The 24,086-nt window shown below is 37.7% G+C and overlaps 1 protein-coding gene across 1 annotated transcript; it reads left to right on the forward strand.

The window, feature by feature from the left end:
* The first annotated feature begins 1,591 nt into the window (after nucleotides 1-1,591).
* Nucleotides 1,592-5,475, forward strand: FSCB (fibrous sheath CABYR binding protein). Its single transcript, XM_066276725.1, has 5 exons — nucleotides 1,592-2,324; nucleotides 3,073-3,411; nucleotides 3,511-3,576; nucleotides 3,844-4,879; nucleotides 5,247-5,475. Exons 1-5 carry the CDS (start codon nucleotides 1,592-1,594, stop codon nucleotides 5,473-5,475), a joined length of 2,403 nt encoding a protein of 800 aa, XP_066132822.1.
* The last annotated feature ends 18,611 nt before the right edge of the window (nucleotides 5,476-24,086 follow it).

Genomic DNA, 24,086 nt, shown 5'->3' on the forward strand with positions numbered 1-24,086 from the left:
TACATATAATATTTTAAAGATGCAGTTGAGAACACCAGATCACAAAGAATTAATAAACACTCTAGTTTTCAAGCTGTAGCAGATATGATTAAAACCTATGTCAATTCAATTGTAAAATCACTATTGTTTTATTTCACTTTATTAAATCTTAAAAAGATATAACACAGTGGAGTAGAATAAACAAAAATGAGAGCAGAGCAAGTTGAGGTATAGGAAAGGCAGCATGACTTCTAATCATATTCTTCTAATTACACTGAACAAATATTCACTGATCGCTGCCAATAGACTGAGGCTATTTTATAGGTTGGGTCAAAAAGTGTGGTAAGTGCTAATTTATTTGACCTTGCTTACTTAACTACAATTAAAACTAATGCATGTCAAATAAAGGGAATTATTCAATGATAATTTATATTTCCTAGGGTCAGTACAGCATAAAAATTTTAAAAATATTCCTAGGTTAATGAAGTTATATTAATTGTTTAGATATGTTTATTACTTTTTATTTTATGGCTATACTACATTTTTTAAAGTCTATTTTTTCCTCTTTAACATTCTTTAGACTAAAGGCATATGTTTTTGTACATCTTATGACACATCTCCACCTTTCTAGTAAAATTTTTGTCACAAATAAGTTAAAGTTTTATTTTTATTCCATATCATATATAGTGCCATTTATAGTTTGCTAAAAGGTTTCCCATTTTTCAAAGCTTCAATTTTAAGTTTTTATTTGGGGGGGAATTCATTCCTGTGTGATTATTAAGCAATATAGTGATTATATTAGAAATGCATTTTACTTCACTTGATATACCTTTAGACTTAACACTATATATTTGGCAAACTTTTGATAGAACTATTTTCTGAAATAATTGAAAATAAAAATATCAAGTGTGGCATACTATATATATTAATTTCTTGTGGTACTGAGTGCTAAGGATGTAAGAAAGGAGTTTACATGGAATTAGATATCAAAACTCAAAATTTTTAAATAATAACTTTCTTTTAAATCACATAAACATACATTAATGGAACATTATCACACCTATATTAGCAGCTGTTTTTTTAACAATTAAAAATAGGCTGCAGCATACTGAATTCTGCAATATAACTGTCTTTGATGGTAGGATGAAAAGAATAGAATTGAAAGTTCAAAAGCACCAATTTTAGCTATAAGAAAGCAGCATTACTGGAGTTTACTTGATGTTCTTCTCCTAGACAATTTTTTTTTCAACTTGATGTTTAAAACAGATCTCTCACTTGCAGTCATTGTCCATGAGTGTTTGCCAAATTAAAAAGTGCTGGGAATACCACAGATGGAACGTTGTAGCAAGAATTGCCTATGATGTCATAGACCCTTGAGGGAAACTTCTAAAAGTGAGATTTAGTCATACTAGATACTAAACAAGAAAGATGCTTTCTGAATAAGGTAGGGCTCAACAAGAGTGTTATACAGAATGTGGTAACTTATGAATTACTTTCTTTTTTCTGTAAGAGCTCAGCAGAATAGCACTTTATGAAGGAAGATCAAAGCTTAATTATCTGGTACATTGTGATTCTTGATGATTAATAAATTTGAAATTCATCAGTTTTAGATATGAAAGAAAATGATGAACCAGATGAGCCTATCTCAGCAGGGAGGCAAGAAATTAGAAAGAAAAGAAAACCCAGCCAACCAATGTTAGACAAATCCCAACAGACTGAAGTGACAGAGAAAAAAAAGCACTTGCCCACACCACAATTATGTGGTCCCAAAGCTACCCATAATATTAGTAATATTCCTGGTAACAAAGTCAATTATGAGTCTCACAGACTATCTTCTCAGCTTCAGAAAACTTGGACAAAGAGAAAGCATGTGCAAGATATGATTGATAAATCTCTGCAGACAGACACTTCTGTAGAAGAGAAAAAAGAAATCAAGTTAGTTGAAGAAATATCATCTGCTTTTGGAGAAGCAGCTCCTGAATTTCTCCCTGAATTTCTAGACAGTGTTCATGAAGTAGAAATTCCACCAAACAAACAAATGATTCAACACAAAACAGACATATCTGAGCAGAAGAGCTGTACTGGAGACTGGACAATGATGAACATTTCTCAAAGAGAAAAATCAGACAAAGAACAGCAGATCTGCTTTGATGATTCAGAAACAGTGGATATGGGCAGACCAAGTAGTTCTTTTACAAAGTCAAGGGAAGGTGTGCAGAAACGTAAATCCTCAGGGAAAATTTTTATAATTCAACATCTTGAATTTCAACCCACAACTAGTAGCAGTGAAGAAATTAGTCAGAAAAGCATCAACAGATCTTCATTTAGTCAACAAATGAAAAAAGGTAATCTGATACATTATTTATTTATTTATTTATTTATTGGGAGATTTTCTTGTTTTGTGGTATCACAGCTGTTGGCTCATGATGAAATCAATGGGAAAATAGATTTTCAATTTTTGAAACTTATTTTACTGTCAACTTTACTGATATGCCACTTATGCCTTATATGACCATTAATTATAAAATTTTAAAATAAAAAATTTGTAATCCCTTTTGGTGGCTGGTGGGAAGTTAAATAAATGATAACTATGGATTCTTTACATGCTCCTCTCATATCTCATTCTACTCTCATACTCCCTTATCTGTTTTGTTAATGGAAAATGGAAGGTCTGTTGCTCCTTTAAATACATTTTTTATTGCATTCATAGGGGTGACATTGATTAATAAAATTATACAAGTTTCAGGTGTACAATTCTATAACACATTATCTGTATATAGTATTGTGTGTTCAACACCCCAAGTCAAGTCCACTTTTATCATTTACCCCCATTACCTTCTTTTACCTCCCTATACCTCATTTCCCTTTTGTAATCACCGCACTGTTGTCTATGAGTTTTCTTTACTTTGCTAATCCCCTCTTTTTTCTCCCCAGTTCCCCAAACCTCTTCCCCCCTGACAGCTGTCAGTCTGTTCTCTGTATCTGAGTTTGTTTCTATTTTGCTTGTTAGTTTATTTTGTTCACTAGATTGCACATGTAACTGTATTTGTATTTCTCTGACTGAATTATTTCATTTAGCATAATAATCTCTAGGTCCATCTATGTTTTTAGATGAGAATGACTTTCCAGTTGAAGTACAGCCTCCTGGGGTAGAAAAGATCTCTGCCAAAGTGCAATATCTGCCAGCTGAGATTACTTCTAAAGAGGCCCCTGAGAAACTTCAGCCACTATCAGCTGAGGAGGCTCCTGCAGATGAGGCCCCTGATGAAGGTCAACCTCCACCAGCTAATGAGGCTTCTGCAGAAGAAGCCTCCAATAAAGGAGAGCCTACATTTTCTGAAGAACCCCTTTCAGAAGAGCCTCCATCTGCAGTTCAGCCTCCAACAACTGAAGAGGCTCCTGTTGAAATACAGCCTTTCCCGGCTAAAAAGGGTCCTATAGAGAAAACCTATGCTGAGTCTCAGGATTTAGCAGTTGAGGGAGTCTCTGCTGAACTTTGGTCTCCATCAACTCAGAAGACTCCCATGGAAGAGGGCTGTGCTAAAGTGGAACCTACTTCTGCCGAGAAGGCCCTTTCAGAAGAGCCTTCTGCTAATGGTTGGCCTCCATCAATTGAGAAGGCTTTTACACAAGAAGCCATGGAATTTTCATCTCCACCACCAGTGGAGGCCCCTGCACACATTGTTCCAGCTAAATATCAGCTTCCAGAAGCTAAGGAGGCTCCTACCAAGGACACTGTTGTAGGAGAAGCTCCTGCTGAAGTTGAGTCTCTAGCAGCCAAGGAGGCCCCTGTACAACAAGGTCCACATAAAGTTCAGCCTCCACCAGCTGAGGACTTCTCTGCAGAAGAGGTCCCAGCTGAAGTACAGCCTCCACCATCTAAGGAGTTCCCTGCAGAAGATGCCCCAGCTGAAGTTCAGCCTCCACCAGCTGAGGAGTTCCCTGCAGAAGAGGCCCCAGCTGAAGTTCAGCCTCCACCATCTAAGGAGTTCTCTGCAGAGGAAGCCCCAGCTGAAGTTCAGCATCCACCAGCTGAGGAGTTCCCTGCAGAAGAAGCCCCAGCTGAAGTTCAGTATCCACCAGCTGAGGAGTTCCCTGCAGAAGAAGCCCCAGCTGAAGTTCAGCATCCACCAGCTGAGGAGTTCCCTGCAGAAGAAGCCCCAGCTGAAGTTCAGTGTCCACCATCTAAGGAGTTCCCTGCAGAAGAGACCCCAGCTGAAGTTCAGCCTCCACCAGCTGAGGAGTTCCCTGCAGAAGAGGCCCCAGCTGAAATTCAGTCTCCACCATCTAAGGAGTTCCCTGCAGTAGAGGCCCCAGCTGAAGTTCAGCCTCCACCAGCTGAGGAGTTCCCTGCAGAAGAGGCCCCAGCTGAAGTTCAGCCTCCACCAGCTGAGGAATTCCCTGCAGAAGAAGCCCCAGCTGAAGTTCAGTCTCCACCATCTAAGGAGTTCCCTGCAGAAGAGGCCCCAGCTGAAGTTCAGCCTCCACCATCTAAGGAGTTCCCTGCAGAAGAGGCCCCAGCTGAAGTTCAGCCTCCACCAGCTGAAGAGTTCCCTGCAGAAAAGGCCCCAGTTGAAGTTCAGCCTCCACCAGCTGAGGAGGTCCCTGCAGAAGAGGCCCCAGCTGAAGTTCAGCATCCACCAGCTGAGGAGTTTCCTGCAGAAGAGGTCCCAGCTGAAGTTCAGCCTCCACCAGCTGAGGAGTTCCCTGCAGAAGAGGCCCCAGCTGAAGTTCAGCCTCCACCAGCTGAGGAGTTCCCTGCAGAAGAGGCCCCAGCTGAAGTTCAGCCTCCACCAGCTGAGGAGTTCCCTGCAGAAGAGGTCCCAGCTGAAGTTCAGTCTCCACCAGCTGAGGAGTTCCCTGCAGAAGAGGCCCCAGCTGAAGTTCAGCCTCCACCAGCTGAGGAGTTCCCTGCAGAAGAGGCCCCATTTGAAGTTCAGCTTCCACCAGCTGAGGAGTTCTCTGCAGAAGAGGCCCCAGCTGAAGTTCAGTCTCCACCATCTAAGGAGTTCCCTGCAGAAGAGGTCCCAGCTGAAGTTTAGTCCCCACCATCTAAAGAGTTCCCTGCAGAAGAGACCCAGCTGAAGTTCAATCTCCTCCAGCTGAGGAGTTCCCTAAAGAGACTTCTGCTGAACTTCAGCTTTCACGAACTGAAGAAACTATTTATGAATTAGTCCCTGTTGACAAACAGCCTCCATCATCTGACAAGGTCTCTATTACACATATCTCTATAAAAGACTTCCCTGATAAATTTCAATCTCCCCCTTTGAACAAACCCCTGCAGATGAGGCTCTAGTAGAGAATGTGTTTACTGAATATCAATTTTCCAAGACAATAGATGTCCCTGTGATAAAATCTGAATCGGTGACTTTAGAAGATAAAGCAAAATCTGAAGAGCCTTTAGCACTAGATCCTGTTCCTGAAAAGTCTAATATCAAGAAAGAACAGGTTTCTATTATTGAAATAGAAGATGTCTTCCATAAAGAACTAAAATAGATTTTTCTTCTACAACTGTAGTAAGGACTTAACTAAGCTAGCTTTTAGAGGCTAGGGGATTCTGGAAGCAAATACTTTATGAAAGGGTAATCGTTTGGATGTAGCTTTGTGAATAGAGAAATGAAGATCCCAAGATGTGGACTGCAGGTTGGAAAATAACAATAAAAAATGAGTAGTTTAAAATTACTTGTTATTTTCCCTCAATTTAGAGTGTTTAAAATACCTATTTTTGAAATGAAATAAATTTATGGTTGAAATAATTACTTAAAATATCCTTTTACACTACACCCTTTGACAAGGGTAAAGTGTACGGCCATAGTTTCCTTACATGTAGCTTGCAGTAAAACAGTAATTTTCTTTTCTTCAGTTTTCCCATGTACTTTAAATTCTTTGAGTTTGAGTCACAGATCTAAAGTTGTGGTATCATCTTTCTCTTTAGTATAATTCATCATATCTCTTATTCTCTTTCCATTTGATTGCTTCTGAGACAAATATTTCTATCCTGTTTCACCCCATCTTCTTGAATATTTTACATTTCAATGTCTAGATAGGGAAACATTTCCTTTGTAAAAATCTTTATTTCAATAACAACGACCATGGATGAAATATTTAAAAAGGTGTGTAAGCATAATGCAAAATATACTTTGATTGCCTTGAGGGCATATTCCTATTTGGTTTAATTTTATTTCAGGTTACAATGTGATGAATTCTTTCAAAGCATGGCTGACATTTTTTGCACTCTGAACTTGTGACAAAGAGAAATTTAGAATTAAGTTGAATTATTAAAAGAGTAATTATGAATTATTCTATTATTAAAGGGCATCTTGATTTCTATAATTATGAGAATTTTTGGGAAAATATTTTGTCTAGCTACAATGTTCTAATTGCAGTTTTCTGAAATTGTGAGATTATTCTCATAAAAGTTTTAATTTGGTAAGTGTATTTCTTTGTTTAGTGAAAATTCTAGATTGATGATTCCAAACTTTAAGCTTTGATGCCTTATACAAGGGAGCTTCTGGTTATGACAGTTTCAACATATGACATTTCAAGTTTACGACTCTCACTCCCATGAAAACTTTAAAAAATTAGGACATGAGTGTTTCAGCTTATGCTGTTAGTGTTGTACTTAAGGAGTACGTGGGCAAACTAGTTTGGTTGTGCATGGCAGAAGAATATGCAGTATTTTTTTTGTGTGGCTTAGTTGTGTTTTTTATGTTCTAGAGTATAATTTTACAATTGTTAGGATAGGTATGTGACTAAGGCTAGGGTATGTTTCAACTTACACCAAAATTTGGATTGTGTCATAGAAAAGGAACTGTGTAATAACCTGAGAACTCCTTGATATTTTAAAATTTTTCACACTCTTTATTACCTCTAATCAAAAGCATGAGATATTTTAAAGTTTTTAGAATTTTACAAAAAAATTTTTAAGCATATTTGTCCCTTGGTATATACAAGGCATTGGTTCCAGGACCATCTAGATACCAAAATCCAGGAATGCTCATGTCCCTTATGTAAGAGATTTCTTACAAAGTATATAGCAAGCCCTCTATATCTGTGAATTTCCAACTACAGATTGAAAATATTATTTTTGATTGTGATTGGTTAAATTTGTTGTTGAGAAACTCATGAATACAAAGGGTCAATACATGTTGTAATTTTTTTAAATATGTGACTATATTTGAGATGGATAAATATTATTCTAGATTTGAATGAGGACTGCTCTTTGATATTTTCAAATCCTTTTTATTTCTTCTGAAATTCTTAAAACCCAGGTAAACTTATTTTTCTAAATTTGAATTTTTTTTTTTACATTTCAGATATTCTATTGCTTATTTTCTGTCTTTAAAATACTGTTTTGGATTTGCTTTTTTCCTTCCAGCTTTATTGAAATATTGATTTTTAACAATGTGTAAATTTAAGGTGAACAATGTGATGGTTTGATACATGGAATATTGTTAATGATAACCTCAATGAGTTTAATGCATCTGTCACCTCACATAATTACAATTTTGGGGGTGGTGAGATTGTTTAAGATCTATTCTCTTAGAAACTTTCAAGTATGTTACACAGTAAGTAATATATAATATATACTTGTCATTTGGTACATCTGATGCCCAGAACTTATCTTATAATTGGAAGTTATACCCTTTTACCAACATTTCCCTTTTCTTCCACCACCTAAATCCTAGGAACCACCATTCTACTTTTTATTTTTATGAGTTTGTAGATTCCAAATGTAAATATCATACAATATTTGTCTTTTTTAGTCTAACTTATTTTATTCGGCATAGTACTCTGAAAGCCCATCCATGACAGAATTTTCTTCTTCTTCTTCTTTTTTTTTTTTTTTGTATATTTTTTTGAAGTTGGAAATGAGGAGGCAGTCAGACAGACTCCCGCATGTGCCCAAACGGGATTTACCCGGCTGGCCTACCAGGGGGTGATGCTCTGCCCATCTGGGGCGTCGCTCTGTTTCAAGCCAGAGGCATTCTAGCGCCTGAGGCAGAGGCCACAGAGCCATCCTCAGCGCCTGGGCCAATTTTGCTCCAATGGAGCCTAGGCTGCAGGAGAGGAAGAGAGAGACAGAGAGGAAGGAGAGGGGGAAGGGTGGAGAATCAGATAGGCGTTTCTCCTGTGTGCCCTGGCCGGGAATCGAACTCAGGACTCCTGCATGCCAGGCTGACGCTCTACCATTGAGCCAATTGGCCAGGGCCAAAATTTTCTTTTTAAAGAATTATTATTATAGCCACATATTATACCATTATGTGTATATATGCCCCATCTTCTCTATCTGTCCATCCATTGATGAACACGTCAGTTGTTTTCATACCTTAGATATTATAATGCTGCAATGAACAAAAAAATTCAGATATGGGTTTGAGATAATTTCATTTCATTTGGAATGAAGCAAAATTGCTGGACTATATAGCAGCTCCAATTTTAATTTCTTGAGGAACCTTGATACTAATATTTTCATAATGACTCTACCAGTTTACATTCTCACTGGCAAAGTATAAGTGTTCCCAATTCTATACATCCTCTCTAGTCTGCTATTGTTTGTCTTTATGATAATAAACATACTAACATGTGTAAGGTGATATCTCATTTTGGTTTTGATTTGCAGTTCTCTGTTGATTAGTGATGTTGTGTTATATATTTCTTTTCCATAGAGTTGCATGAATTCCTTGAATATTTGGATATATTGAATTTAATATATTGGATAATAGCTCATTATCAAATATGTGCTTTGAAAATATTTTCTGTTATTCCTTACTTTGCCTTTTTATTTTGTTGATGGCTTCTTTAGCTGTGCAGAAGCTTACTTTGATGTAGTTTAACTTGTTTATTTTTGTTGTCTTTGCTTTTGGTTTCAAATCTAAAAAAAATCACTGCAAACCAATTTCAAGAAGCTTACTCCTTATTTTTTATTCTAGGAGTTGTTTCAGGTCTTATGTTCAAGTCTTAATCTATTTTGAGTTGATTTTTGAATATGATAAAGTTCAGTTTCATTCTTTTGCATGTAGTTATCCAATTTTCCCAGCATAATTTAGTGACTAGAATATCACTTCCCACTGTGTAGTTTTGATATGTTTGTTAAAAATTAACCATGTATGCAGAGGTTTATTTCTAGGTTCTATATTCCATTTACCTATATTCATTTTAATGTCAATAACATACTGTTTTCATTATTATAGCTTTATATGTTATAGTATAGTTTGAAATCAGGAAGTGTAAGAACTCTACCTTTGTTCTTTTTTCTCAAAATTGCTTTGGTTATTAGAGGTCTTCTGTGGTTCCATACCAATTTTAGAATTGCTTTTTCTATTTCTATAAAAATGCCATTGGAATTTTAATAGGCATTACATTTAATCTATAGATGGCTTTGGGTGCTATGAACATTTAAAAAATACTAATTTCTACAATTCATGAAAATAAAATATCTTTTCATTTGTGTCATCTTTAATTTTTTTTTCAATGTCTTATAGTGTTCAATGTAGATATCTTTCATCTCCCTGGTTAATTTGTTTCTACATATTTCATTATTTTTGGTGATATTGTAAATGGGACTATTTTCTTAATTTTTCTTTCCAGTAGTTCATTGTTACTGTACAGAAATTCAAGTTTTTTTTGTATGTTCATTTTATATTTTTCCAACTCTACTGTATTTGTTTAAGTGTTTAGTGAAATTTTTAGAATTTTGTATGTAAATTATTATATAATTTGCAAATAAGAGATGATTTTACTTTTATTTCAATTTGGACACATTTTATATTGTTTCCTTGACTAATTGCTCAACTGGGGCTTCAAACGCTATATTGAATAAAAGTGGTGAAAGTAGGAATCTCTGTCTTGCTTATGATCTTAGCATAAAAGTTTCCAGTTTTTCATCTTTAAGTATGATGGTAGTTGTGGGCTTGTCATATATGGCCTTTATGATGAGAAGTGCTCCTTTTATACATAATATGCTGAGAGTTGTTTTTCTATAATAATTGAAGGATGTTGATTTTGACACATGCTTTGTCTGCATCTACTGAGGTGATCATATGATTAACAACTTTCTCCTTTTTTGCTATTGTCCTTTGGGATTGTGCACACAAACCATGTTGGCTTTTAGAACTAGGCAATGTAGAGGCACAACCTTTATGTAGCAACCTTATGAAAGTTGGAGTGTTAGGTATGTGGCTCAAATTCTAACTACTCAGGAAAAAGTTGGAGTTGAAGGTTTCCTTCCTGATTACATGGCTTGTATCTGGGGGTAGAATTTATGGCAAGAGTATATCTCAGACTTGCCTACATGTTTCAAAGTATTTTCTTATTCACGTAGTGGGTAGGAGTCACTTAGCTAGTTTCTGAAATTCTCTCAGAGGAAATTGGTCTTTATGTAGTTATATTCTTAGTGCATCTGTGGGAGGAGGGACAGTCAGGAACTTTCTATATCACCATCTTGGTCTGCACTTCAAATGGGACTTTTACTGAAAAAAGTTCCTGTGGGAAAGTTTTTGACTAAAAATTGTATATTTTTAATATGCATAGATTTATTCACATTATTTGTTATAACATTTCTTCCTATTTTTATGTCCCATAGAATCTGTAATAATATTTTTTTTCTCTAATTATGGTATAATTATTGGTACCTGGAAACTGGTATATTCTTTCTTTGTTTCTCTCTTTTTTCCCCAAATCAGTCTGGCTTGAGGTTTATCAATTTTATTTATCTCAAAGAATCAGCTTTTGGTTTAATTAATTTTTTTAATAATTTTTTTATTTCATTGACATCTGTTCTTTATTATTTCTATTTTTCTGTTTATTTAACTTCCTTATGTACTCTTTCTCTAGTTTTTCTTTTAGATAAAATATAGTGTCATGACTGAGTCTTTATTTTTTTATAATGGTCCTTTAGTGCTGCACATTTCTCTCTGAGAAATATTTTAGTATAATTCATAATTAACAACATTTTGTGCTTTTATTGTAATTTAGTGCAAATATTTTATAATTTTGTTTTTGATTATTTTTTTTTTTTTTCTGGATTGAAACCAAAAATACAAATGTATTTGGCTGCCTGCTGGGACACAAGTCAAAGTCACAAGACACATGCTAATGCAAAAGGAAAGAGATTTATTCAGGTACCATCACCTGGGAGAATGGTTGGACTTCCATTTCAAAGACCATCTGCCCTATCTGCTCAAGTTTGAGGGTGTTACAGAGCTAGAGAGAGTTTTTTCCTATTCCATTATCTTGCTAGCTTTTGACATATTCAGACCCTAAACATTCATCTTTCTAGCTTCTGACATATTGGGGATCCTGTCCATCTTTCTAGCTTTAGATGTACTGGGGACCCGTCTATCTTTTTAGGTTTTGGCATGCTGGGTCCTGTCCATTCATCTTTCTAGCTTTTGGTGCACCCTGCCAATTCATGTTTCTAACTTGTGGAACACTTGATCTCAGAACCTCCCCCTGCAATCATCTTGGTCAATGGGGGAGATTCCCCAGTGCTCCCTGTCAATGATAACAGTATGAGTTACTAAACAGTATGTTATTTGATTTCAAAATATTTGGAAATTTTCTATATATTTTTTTGTTGTTGGTTACTTATGCAATTTTTTTTCTTACAAAATACACTTTGTTTAATTTGAACTTTGCAATTTACTGAGACTTGTTTTTAGTCCAGCATATGACCTATCTTGATAAGCGTTTTGTGTTCTGAAATATTCTATTATTTTTGGTTTCAGAGTTCTATAAATATATGTTTATAATAAACAGTTGAAAATGTTGTTCATTTCTTTTGTTTCATTTCTGATTTTCTATCTACTAATTTCTTTATTTCCCTTTGAAGTTTTATCAGTTTTAGCTTCAAGTATCTTAAAATTTTGCTATGACCTATAAAAATGTTTAGAATTGTTGTCTTATTGATGAAAACCCCTTTTTTATTACTGGTAATAGTTTCTCTTCAATAACATTTCACTTGTCTAGTTTAGGTGCTTAATATCCTTTTCTTTGCTTATGGTGGCCATTATCTGCCTTTTTTATTCTAGATTTTCTTCTAAACAACCTTTTCTAAAATTGCCAGAGTTCTTTTCTTTCTTTCTTTCTTGTATTATTATTACTTTTTATTTTTTTAGTATTAATTTTAATTTATTGTGTTAACATGGATTCAAGTGTCCCACTCTATATATCACCATCACCCCCCAACCACATGCTCCCCATTACACCCAGTTTACCTCCTTTCCCCTAGCTTTCTCCCCCCTTCCCTTTGGGATTTGCTGTCCTGTTATCTGTATCTATGTGTTAGGTACATATAATTTCACTAATCCCTTCACCTTTTCTGATCCTGTCCCCTCATCCCACTTCCCATTGACAGCTGCCCCTCTGCTCCCTGTGATCCAACCTCTGCCTCTATTTTGTTCCTCAGTTCACTATGTTCATTAGATTCCACATATAATTGAGATCGTATGATATTTGTCTGTCTCTGCCTGGCTTATTTCACTTAGCATGATAATCTTCAGGTCTATCCATGCCATTGCAAAAGGTAAGATTTCCTTCTTTTTCAAAGCCACATAGTATTCCATTGTGTATATGTACCACTGCATTTTAATCCACTTGTCCATGGACAAACACTTGGGATGTTTCCAGATCTTAAATATTATAAACAATGTTACAATAAATAGGGGATGCGTTTCTTCTTTTCAAACAGTGCTATGGTGTTCTTGGGGTATATTCCTAAAAGTGGTATAGCTGGGTGAAAAGGCAGTTCAATTTTTAATTTTTTGAGGAATCTCCATACTGTTTTCCACAGTGGCTGCACCAGTCTGCATTCCTATCAGCAGTGCAGGAGGGTTCCTTTTCTCCACATTCTCGCCAGCACTTATAGTGTGTTGATCTATTAATGAGAGCCATTCTGATAGGTATGAGGAGATATCATGATTTTAATTTGCAATTCTCTGATGATTAGTGACGTTGAACATTTTTTCATATACCTATTGGCCATCTGTATGACTTCTTTGGAGAAGTGTCCATTCAGTTCCTTTGTTCATTTTTTAATTGAATTGTTTACTTTCCTGGTGTTGAATTGTTTACTTTCCTGGAATATGTTCTTCCATTGTGAGGGTTGTCTTTTTATTTTTGTTGTGCAAAAGCTTTTTAATTTGATACAGTCCAATTTGTTTATTTTGTCCTTTATTTCATTTCACTTGCCTGTGGAGATATATTGGCCAAAATATTGCTATGAGAGATAGTGGAGAGTTTACTTTCTATGTTTTCTTCCAAGATGTTTATGGTTTTGCAACTTACATTTAAGTCTTTTATCCATTTTGAGTTTATTTTTGTGAATGGTATAAGTTGTTGGTCCAGTTTCATTTTTTTCTCAACATCAATTTTCCCAACATCATTTATTAAAGAGACTGTCTTTACTTTATTGTATGCTCTTACCTCCTTGGTCAAATATCAATTGACTATAAAGTTGTGGGTTTATTTCAGGGTTTTCTGTTGTGTTCAATTAACCTGGATGCCTGTTCTTATGCCAGTACCAAGCTGTTTTGATTACAATGGCCTTGTAGTATAGCTTGATATCAGGAAGTGTGATACCTCCCACTCTATTCATCATTTTCAAGACAGTTGAGACAATAGGTTTTTGGGTTTTTATGGTTCCATATAAATTTTTGGAACATTAGTTCTATAACTTTGAAGTATGCCATTAGTATTTTAATAGGAATTGCATTGAACTTACAGATTGCTTTGGATAGTATAGACATTTTAATGATATTTATTCTTCCTATCCATGAACACAGTATATGCTTCCACTTCTTTGTATCTTCCTTGATTTCTTTTTTCAATGTCTTATAATTTTCTGAGTACAAGTCTTTTACCTCCTTGGTTAAATTTATTCCTAGGTAATTTATTTATTTATTTTTTTGTTGCAATAGTGAAGGGAATTGTTTCTTTAATTTACCTCTATTACAGTTTATTGTGGTACAAAAAAATGCCACTGAATTCTGAATATTAATTTTATACCCTGACACCTTGCTGAATTTATTTATCAGGTCCAATAGTTTCTTTGATTGAGACTTCAGGAATTCTATGAAGAGTATCATGTCATCAGCAAATAACAATAGTTTTACTCCTTCTCTTCCAATTTGGATGCCTTTTATTTCTTCTTGTCTGATTGCTGTAGCTAGGACTTCCAGAACTATGTTGAATAAGAGTGGTGAAACAGGGAACCCCTGCCTTGTTTCTGATATTAAGGGGATTGCTTTTAATTTTTGCCCATTGAGTATGATGTTGGTTGTCCATTTGTCAAAGATGGCCTTTATTATGTTGAAGTATGTTCCTTGTATTTCCACTTTGCTGAGAGTATTGACCATACATCAGTGCTAGATTTTATCAAATGCTTTTCTGCATCAATTGGTACAATCATGTTATTTTTTATCACATTGATTTGTGAATATTGTACCAGCCTTGCCTCCCCAGAATAAATCCCACTTGATCATGTGTATGAATTTTTTGATGTACTGCTGGCTATGGTGTGCTAATAGTTTTTGAAAATTTTAGCATCTATTTCCATCAGAGATATTGGCTTACAGTTTTCTTTCTTTGTGGTGTCTTTACCTGGTTTTGAAATGAAGATAATACTTGCCTCATAAAAGGAGCTTGAAAGTCTTCCTTTCTCTTGAAGTTTTTGAAATAGCTTGAGAAGGATAGGTGTTAGTTCTTTCTTGAATATTTGGGGAAATTCGTCTGTGAAGCTGTCTGATCCAGGACTTTTGTTGGCTGGGAGTTTTTTGATAACTGTTTCAATTTCATTTGTTGTAATTGGTCTGTTTAGGTTTTCTGATTCTTCCAGATTAAATTCTGTAGATCGTATGTTTCTAGGAATTTATCCATTTCACCTAGGTTGTCCAATTTTTTGACATATAATACATTCATAGTATTTTCTTACAATCCTTTGTATTTTTGAGGTGTCAGTTGTTACTTTACTTTCACTTCTGATGTAGTTTATTTGAATCCTCTCTTTTTTTTCTTAATGAGTCTAGTTAAAGGTTTGTCAATCTTGTTTACCTTTTCAAAGAACCAGCTCTTGGTTTCATTGATCCTCTGTATTATTTTTTAGCCTCTATGTCATTTATTTCCACTCTGATGTTTATTATATTTTTCCTTCTACTTTCTCTGGGCTTTATTTGTTGTTCTTTTACTAGTTCTTTTAGGTGCAGGGCTAAGTTGTTAATCTGACCTTTTTCTAGCTTCTTAAAGTATGCCTGTAATGCTATGAATTTCCCTTTCAGTATTGCTTTTGCTGTGTCCCATAGATTTTGGGTTGTTTTATGTTCATTTTCATTTGTTTCAGGGAAATTTTTTATTTCTTTATTGATCTTATTGTTAACCTTTTGTTATTTACCACATGCTATTTAGTCTCCAAGTGTTTGAATGTTTTTCTATTGTAGTTGATTTCTAGTTTCATGTGATTGTGATCAGAGAAGATGCTTAATGTGATTTTGATTTCTGAAATTTATTGAGACTTGTTTTGTGTCCTAATATGTGTTCTATCTTAGAGAATGTACCATGAGCACTTGAAAACAATGTATATTCTGCTGCTTTTGGGTGAAATATTCTGAAGATATCAATTAAATCCAGTTGATTTAGTGTGTCATTTAAGGCTGCTCTTTCTTCTTTCATTTATGTCTGGAGGACCTATCCATTGATGTTAGTGGGGTGTTAAAATCCCTTATTATTATTGTATTGCTGTCAATCTCACCCTTTATATCCATCAAAATTTGCTTTATATATTTAGGTGTTCCTATATTAGGTACCTAAATATTTAAGTGGCTATATCCTCATGTTGGATTGCTCCCTTTATCATTGTGTAGTGACCTTCTTTATCCCTTCTATAGACTATGTTTTGTTTTCTTTTTCCCACAGAGACAGAGAGAGAGTCAGAGAGAGGGACAGACAGGAATGAGGAGAGATGAGAAGCATTAATCATTAGTTTTTTGTTGCAGCACCTTAGTTGCTCATTGACCGCCCCTCATATGTGCCCTGACCGTGGGCCTTCAGCAGACTGAGTAACTCTCTGCTTGAGCCAGCAACCCTGGGTCCAAGCTGGTGAGCTTTGCACAAGCCAGCCCATGCTCAAGCCAGCAACCTCGGAGTCTCAAAACTGGGTCCTCTGCATCCCAGTCTGATGCTCCATCCACTATATCACTGCCCAGTCAGGCTAGACTATGTTTTAAAGTCTATTTTGTCAGATATAAGTATTGTTCCCCAGATTTTTTTTTCATTTGCATTTGCACAAAATACTTTTTTCTATCCCTTCACTTTCAGTCTATTTGTATTTTTTGTTCTGAAGTGAGTCTCTTGTAGATTGCATATATATGGGTCCTGTTTTCTTATCCATGCAGCTACCCTATGTCTTTTGATTAGAGCATTTAATCAATTTTTATTTAAAATTATTGATATGTACTTATATTGCCATTTTATTCTTTACAGTCCTCTTTCTCTCAATTTTTTTTTCTTTGCTCTTTTTTTATAGCAGGCCCCTTAACATTTCTTGCAGTACTGGCTTGGTTGATGAATTTCTTAATTTTTTGTGGTAATCTTTTTATTTCTCCTTAAAATTTAAATGATAGCCATGCTGGATAAAGTAGTCATGGTTGTAGATTCTTGTTTTGCATCACTTTGAATATTTTTTGCTAATCTCTTCTGGCCTCAAGCATTTCTGTTGAGAAGTCAGATGTCATCCTTATGGGGGCTCCTCTGTATGTAATTAACTGTTTTTCTCTTGTAGCTTTTTGTCTCAATTTTCTTTGACTCTTAACTTTGGCACTTTAATTATGATGTGTCTTGGTGCAGGCCTGCTTGGGTTCTTCTTTAATGGGATTGTCTGTGCTTCTTGAACTTGTGTGGCTTTTTTCTTCATCAGTTTAGGGCAATTTTCAGCTATGATTTCTTCAGACAGGTTCTCTATTCCTTGTTTGTTTTATTCTCCTTCAGGAACCCTTATGATGCAGATATTGTTTCTCTTTATGTTGTCACAGAGCTCTCAGAGTTTCCTCAGTTTTTTATTTTTTAGCCTTTTTTTGGTTTTGCTGCTCTGTTTCCATGCTTTCATTTATCTTGCCCTCTCAATCACTGATTCAATCCTCTACCCAGTCTGCTGTTGATTTCTTCTAGTGTAGTCTTCATTTTTGATATTGTAGTTCTCACTTCTGACTGGGTCTTTTTTATGATTTCAATATCCTTTTTGATGCTTTCTATTTCTTTATTTAGGTACTCATTATGATTATTCATTGTTACTCTATGATTCTTGAGCATCTGAAAAATCATTATTTTAAACTCTGCTTCTGGTAGTTTGGTAACTTTCATTTATTTGTTCTTTTTCTGGGGATTTCTCTTACAGAATAATTTGGGTCATATTTTTTTGCCTATTTTATCTGTACATTAGGTAGCACTTTCTGACTTTGAAATTTGTTGTGATGTCTTTATGAGAAAGATGGGTTTGGTGGTACTAATCTCCAGGCCACCTGTTTTCCTTATTCTAGGAATGCTTCTTGAAGGTAGTATTTTCCCTCCTGTTGTATGTGAGTATTGAATGTAGTTAGTCCTGTTATGAGTGTGGTTATCACTTTAGACTGGCTCACTCTATGGGTAAACCTTCATCATGTGTATTAGACACTGTTCGGTGTCTGTCTTGTTGGACATATTTATTTTCCACACTGTCTCGTGCCTGCTGGACTCCTCCTTTGTGCATGCTGCTTGTGTAGTTAGCTGAGTCTAGGGTTGGCACTATCTGCTACTCACTAGTTGTGCTGGTTCTAGATCTTCTTGGTTTTGCACCAGCTGTTGTTTGTAACCTGCTGTGGGCTAACTGTCTGGAGCTACTGCTCTGTTTGTTATTTGTTTTTGCATTTCCTGTGCCTGGGTAAGATAGTGTAGGAGGGGCCTATCTGTGTATAATGATTTGCTTTCTCCTGTTTAGAGATGACAGCAGCTCTGTAAAAGCCCCACGCTCTATAAGGTTTGCTTCTACTTTTCATCTGCTCCACCTCCTCTTGCAGCTGCCTGGTCTTCTCACAGAGTCTTCTGTAGAAAGACTGTAGTGTGGGCTTAGACTGGCCTCACTTATCCAACCCTCTATAGTTTAAAAGTTTGGCGGGTTAGGGCAGCTGAGGTTGGGAATACAATGTTAGTGGGATCCCCTACTTCATGGATCTCTTGGTCAGGAACTCAGTATGGGGAAAGTGGCCCCTACTCTGGAGCTTATTCTTCCAGCTATTGCTGGGTAATCAAATTTTATTTCTGCCCAGCAAGGTGAGCAGCAGCTTCAGACTGAGTGGAGCTGACAGTTCCCTCCACAGAAAGTTCTTACAGTTGGTGTGACCCTGGTCTCAGGGAGGAAGACTGAGAGACTCCTCTCCTGGGGCTGATTTGTCTCCCCCAGAAAGTGGCTAAGCCCCTTGACCAGACTCAACAATAGGCTTTCAAGAGCCCATACTTTAAATGTCCATGCTCCAAGACTCTATCCCTTTCCCCTGGGGAATCTAGCTCTACAGTGTAGGCTATTCAGCACCCAGGCCAGCTGACTATGAAAATTTACCCTGTCTGATGCACATGAGCTGTTATGGCAGTGCTGATCACATAAAGTGAAACTCACCTCAGCTGGACCAGGTTTGAGGAGACCTTCCTCAGTTTACCCCACTATTAAGGGTTGTTTTGTTAGATCCTGAATCGATGCTCTCTGCAGCTTGACACTGGTTTTGCCAGCCTGGGCTTCCCTGGATGGAACCTGGGACAGACCATGGGAGATATTACCCATGACTATCCCTCAGCAATCTTCTGGAAGCTACAAGTAATCCAGAGTTTGTGGCTGCCTGTTTTGGGCCTAAGGGCACATAAAAATATTAAGCCACATATCTAGGCTGGCTTTTACCCACACTTGGCTTGGGAAAATTTCCATAAAATGCCAAGGTTCCCTGAATTCTGCCTCCTGCAGCCTCTGTCTGCTGGCTGTTTGTTGAGCTCAGCTACTGCAAAAAACTTCTGGTAGAGTCTAGAGCCTGCTACAATTTAGAGATTAGAAAGAGTGCTGGGTGTGGCTCTACCTTTTGCCCCAGGTGTCAGTCAGTCTAGATTTTTTTTTTCACAGACTTTTAGTAGGTTGTGGTTCCAGGAGTCTGGTGGGTGTGGCCTGTGAGACCCAGAGGTGTGGTCAGCCTGCAGTCTGGGAGAGTTTCTACTGAGTCTCCAGTGAGGCAGAAGCACAAATCATAGACTCAGGAGTGTGTGAGGGGAAACTCTGGCCTCAACACCAGAAAACTGAGTCACTGAAGGCCCCCCTGCTACCTGGCTTTTCAGAATGACCCAGTCTCCATGGGTGGGGCAGGAGAGACTCCCGAGGGTGGGACAGTTGCATTCCCCAAGGCTGATGCCACTCAGAGGGGCCTGCTCCACCCAAGAAAAATGGTGACTGTGGTACTGGAGAATGACTCAGCACAGGGTTTCTGGTGGTCATCCATCACAGTGTCTCTCCCTGGGCCACCAACTTTACACTCTCCTTATGCAACTCTAGTCTGCTGTGCTCTCCCCTCACCTCAGACCCAAGTAAGTGGCTATGAATGAGATTTTCTGCACTGGCCCTTTAAGGTGGAGCTTGCATCTCTGAGAGCTCCGTCTTTTTCTCCACACAAACCTTGGCCTTTTTCACCTCCAAATGCTGTGTGGGCACCTCTTCTATGCTCTGGGGCTCTAGGCTGGGGCTCCCAGCCTGGGGATGAGCACCCACATCTCTCAGAGCAAACCTTTCCACAGTGAGAGTCTGCAGGACCATCAGCTGCTGCTCACTCCTGGGAGCGGGCAGCCCTTTCTATATCTCTGTCCTTCCTACCAGTCTTGGTGTGGCTTCTTCTGTAGACTCCTCTTTGTTTAGTTCAAAGTTGGTTTTTCAAGATAATTGTTCTTAAATTAAATTGTAATCCAACTTAGTCCTGGTAGATGGCAGTTGGAATGTCTGCCTCCTTTATCGCCATCTTGGAATCCCTAGCTAGCCTGGTAACTTGCTGATGGGAACTACACTAGTGACCTCGGAGGTGGAGGTAGTGTGCTGGTAGGAAGGGGGTGACACTACTGGTTCTCTGTTCACAGCTTTCCCAGACCCAGGTGCTCTTTGGTGTGGCTTCAGCTTTCTCTGGTGCAATGGTGTGTCCACCACCAGTCTCTCTGCATCAGGTGGTCCCAGAGTTATTTACAAAAACACAAATTGCTCATTTGGTCAATTTCTTATGGAGTAAAACCTATATTCCTTAAAATGATAATCATGGTAATTTATTATCTAATGTCATTAGATATAGGGTAGGGGGTATGAAGTGGAGGTTAAGAGCATGACTTCCAGTTTGAAAATCATGACTCCATTATTTATAGCTGTTGGCTAGTTCAGGCTATTTAAATCCCCTGTGCTTCAATTTACTCATCTGAAAATCAGCATAATAAGAACAATAAGTAACCATTAGAATTGTTGTAAGTTACAAAACTTTTAATTGTTGGTAAGCTTTTTCTGACAATACTTAGTATACTGCAAACAAAAAATTCTGGCTTTGGCTCTCATTATTTATTTCTTTTCTGCTCATTCTCTCTTGAACTTGTTTTAGTTAGGCTTTTACTTTCAGTGCTCCACTGAAACTGCTCTTGTAAAGGTCCACTGTGGTCATTGCCTAATCTATTAGGTAACCATTCTCATCTTATTCCGTCCAATAACATAATTTAACAGTGGATTAATACTCTTTTGCTTGATGTTTCTTTCTTTCTTGTTTTTGCTATTCTGTCCTCCTAAGGTATTCTCTATTTTCTGTGCTGACTCCTCCCCATCTCCCAGCCTTGTAATGCTTAGAACCCTAGTTTTCTTTTCCTGTGTATCTTTTTTCTTTTCTTCCCTTTATGCACATTCACTTCCTAGTAAATTTATTGAATCTTATGTCTTTATCATTTGATGGCTCCCCATTTCCCAAGGCAGACTTCTAAAACAGCCTATTCAACACTTTCAGTTATCGATGGATAGACATCTTCCCACTGCAAAGTGCTACAATTTGCAAATAGCCAGATTCTTGTTTTTCATCTTCATTAATATCTTTTTATTTGTACCTGAGACAACAAAACAGATTTTCAGAAAATAACTGGGTAAAAAAAGGGAATATTGATTATGGCACATTGCATCCTGATATTTGCCTCTTTATTTATTTTTTATTTTTATCTTTTTATTTTTTGTATGACAGAGATAGAGAGAGTCAGAGAGGAACATATAGAGACAGACAGACAAGAATGGAGAGAGATGAGAAACATCAGTTCTTTATTGTGGCACCTTAGTTGTTCATTGATTGCTTTCTCATATGTGCCTTGACCAGGGGACTGTAGCAGAGTGAGTGACCCCTTGCTCAAGCCAGTGACCTTGGGCTCAAGCTGGTGGACTTTTCTCAAACCAAATGAGCCTGCGCTCAAGCTGGCAACCTCAGGGTCTTGAATCTGGGTCCTCTGCATCCCAGTCTGATGCTCTATCCACTGCACCACTGCCTGGTCAGGCCTGAGATGTGCCCTTTTGCAAGAAAAGAGAGAAGTGGATGAGAAGAATTGTAAAATAGGGTTTGTTCTGAGCTTATTTCTATAGTATAATATTAAAATGTGCTCTATTATTTTAGAGTGTCATGTAGCTAAGTAGGTTAGATGGTTTCCATTTCCTTTAGTAGAACTCCAAGACCTGTCCTTGAAAAAGAGAACTAGAGGTTGTTCTTTAGATCACAAAAATATTTCTAAGACCAGCAACCAGATATAATTCCCAAACTATCTCAAGATTTCTTTGTGAAGCCAGCTACACAAATTAAACTGGCAAATCTAAACACACCTCTGAGATTGTAAGGGTATTGATGTTTCCCTTCACATTATCATATGAATAAATTTTTAAAAATTTAATAATAAACTCTTGGTTATTGTAATGACCCTTTTAATTTGACAAAAAAATTTTGATATGCTTTCCTTTCTGTTATGTTTTATCATAGGACTCACACATGAAATCCCACTTATGCCTAGAAAAAGACTGAAGGAATTGTTATATGGTCATAATGGCTAAAACAGGGTGGGGCAAAGTAGGTTTCCAGTTGCTCATATGGAAAATAATACAGTCATTAATATATAATAATACAATCATAAACTGTGTCTCATAGTCAACTGTAACCCACTTTTTCTCCACCCTGTATTATTTTTTATTTGGCTAGACTATAGTACCCAATTATTTAATAAAATACTTACCTAAGTGTGGCTATGATAGTATTTTGTAGTTGTGAATAATAGCAAAAACAAGGTGACTTGAAGTAAAGGAAATTATCCTTAATAATGTGTACTGAAGGTTGTAACAGCAAACATAGAAGTTTCCTGGTGAGGAAAGGCTGCCTCAAGACTGACACATCAGTGCCTGCCTCAGTTTCTAACCTGCTAGCCTACCCTATAGATTTCTGACTTGCACCTTCACAATCATGGAAGCCAATTACTTAAAACAAATCTGTTCATATCCATATTATCATTTGACATATATTTATGATAAAAAATATTATCATATCTTTTGGTTCTGTTTCTCAAGAGAACTCTTTCTGATCTAACGGTTATCTTTGAGTTTGGATGTATGGCTGATGTTTTTTATTTTTTTGCTTACTGGGAGATTATCTCTGGTCTCAATCCCTGGATTGAGGATGCACCCCTCTGGGACCCAGATACTTGGGCCCGAACTCTATTGACACGTTTGTTCAGCCGAGGTGCATGGGGGGCAAACCTTCCCTCTCAGTCTCACTCCTGCCTTATTGGCAATACATGCTTGCTTGACCGGTGCTCCTGCTGGAAACCCTCCACTGGTCCCTAAGGTCCTACAGGCTATTCCTCTTTCAGAGGAACCCCTACCTCTGTATTCACCTCCCCCTGTAGAGGAAGAAAAGGGTTGGGCCACCGAGTTTGATGGTCTTGCAGCCAAGTGTGCAGAAACAAAACTAGATATATTAGAATCCGTGCCATCAGCTCCACCACCCGAAGAAGTGGAAGTTGCTACTTCTGCATTCCCTGGGGGGGGGCAGGGGGAGCTCAATGCCCCACCCCAGTCTCTCATATGCCATTTTATACCCCAGCTTTAACTCCAACACGTGTTCCTGCTGCAGACCCATGGGCCAGCCTATACACCCCTATGTGTCTTTTTGCTTTCTGTCTGTCTGTCTTGTCTATTTTTCTGTATCTCTCACTCTTTCTCTCCCCTGCCCCTCTCTCTGAAATGATGCTGGAAGGACCCAGCCATGGCACAGTGGCGGGGATCATACCCTCTTCTAATGCAAGGGAGAGGTTATGCTTGTGTTTTTCAGCCAATTTGGATCCCAGGAACTCCCCAACCTGCTTGACAGGGATTCTTGGGCACCCACTAAGTGGTTCAGTCTTCATCCGTCTAAAGCCACAACCCTGGCCTTCTCCACACTGACTATGCCTGAGGGGAAGAGGTCCTCAGCATCCCAGAAGAAGACCTCCTGGCCTGCGTGCATGCCCCATCACCTGGGAGGATGTGGAGGTTTTGGCAAGGCAGGCCCAGAAAATTGCCTCTGATGGGCCCCCAGGCCCTGGTGCTCTGTTCTTGCTTATGTGTGTATAGTAACAGCTGACTCCTAGATGCAGGCAGCGGCAGCCCGGGGCTCGAGCCCAGCAGTGCAAGCTGGTATTTTCACTTCATCTTTGGAGGATGAGGAGAATTGGGCTGGAGTTGTGATTCACAGACTCCAGAAGGTAAACAGTGGCAGTTGCTGCGGGAAGATGAATAGAAGCCAGGCTTGCATTGCCAAGTAGCCACTGGAATGGCAGGGAGTGCCTGCTAAGCCGCTGGTGGGTTCGCTGACATTTTGGGACATAGGGGTAAATGCCATCATGCTCTCCAGAGCAGAGATGGAAATGTTGACTTGCCACATGCTCCTCTTTGGGACAGTGTAAGACCTGCCAAAATGGAAGGAATGAGGGGGGTGGCTGAGTCCTCATGTTTGTGGACTGATTTCCTGGACTACGACCTGAGTGAGCACTGGCTCCTTTGTTGGATGGACTTAACAGATTTTGGACAA

Source organism: Saccopteryx bilineata, chromosome 4 (assembly GCF_036850765.1).
Source record: "Saccopteryx bilineata isolate mSacBil1 chromosome 4, mSacBil1_pri_phased_curated, whole genome shotgun sequence".
In the NCBI taxonomy this organism is placed as follows: Eukaryota; Metazoa; Chordata; class Mammalia; order Chiroptera; family Emballonuridae; genus Saccopteryx; species Saccopteryx bilineata.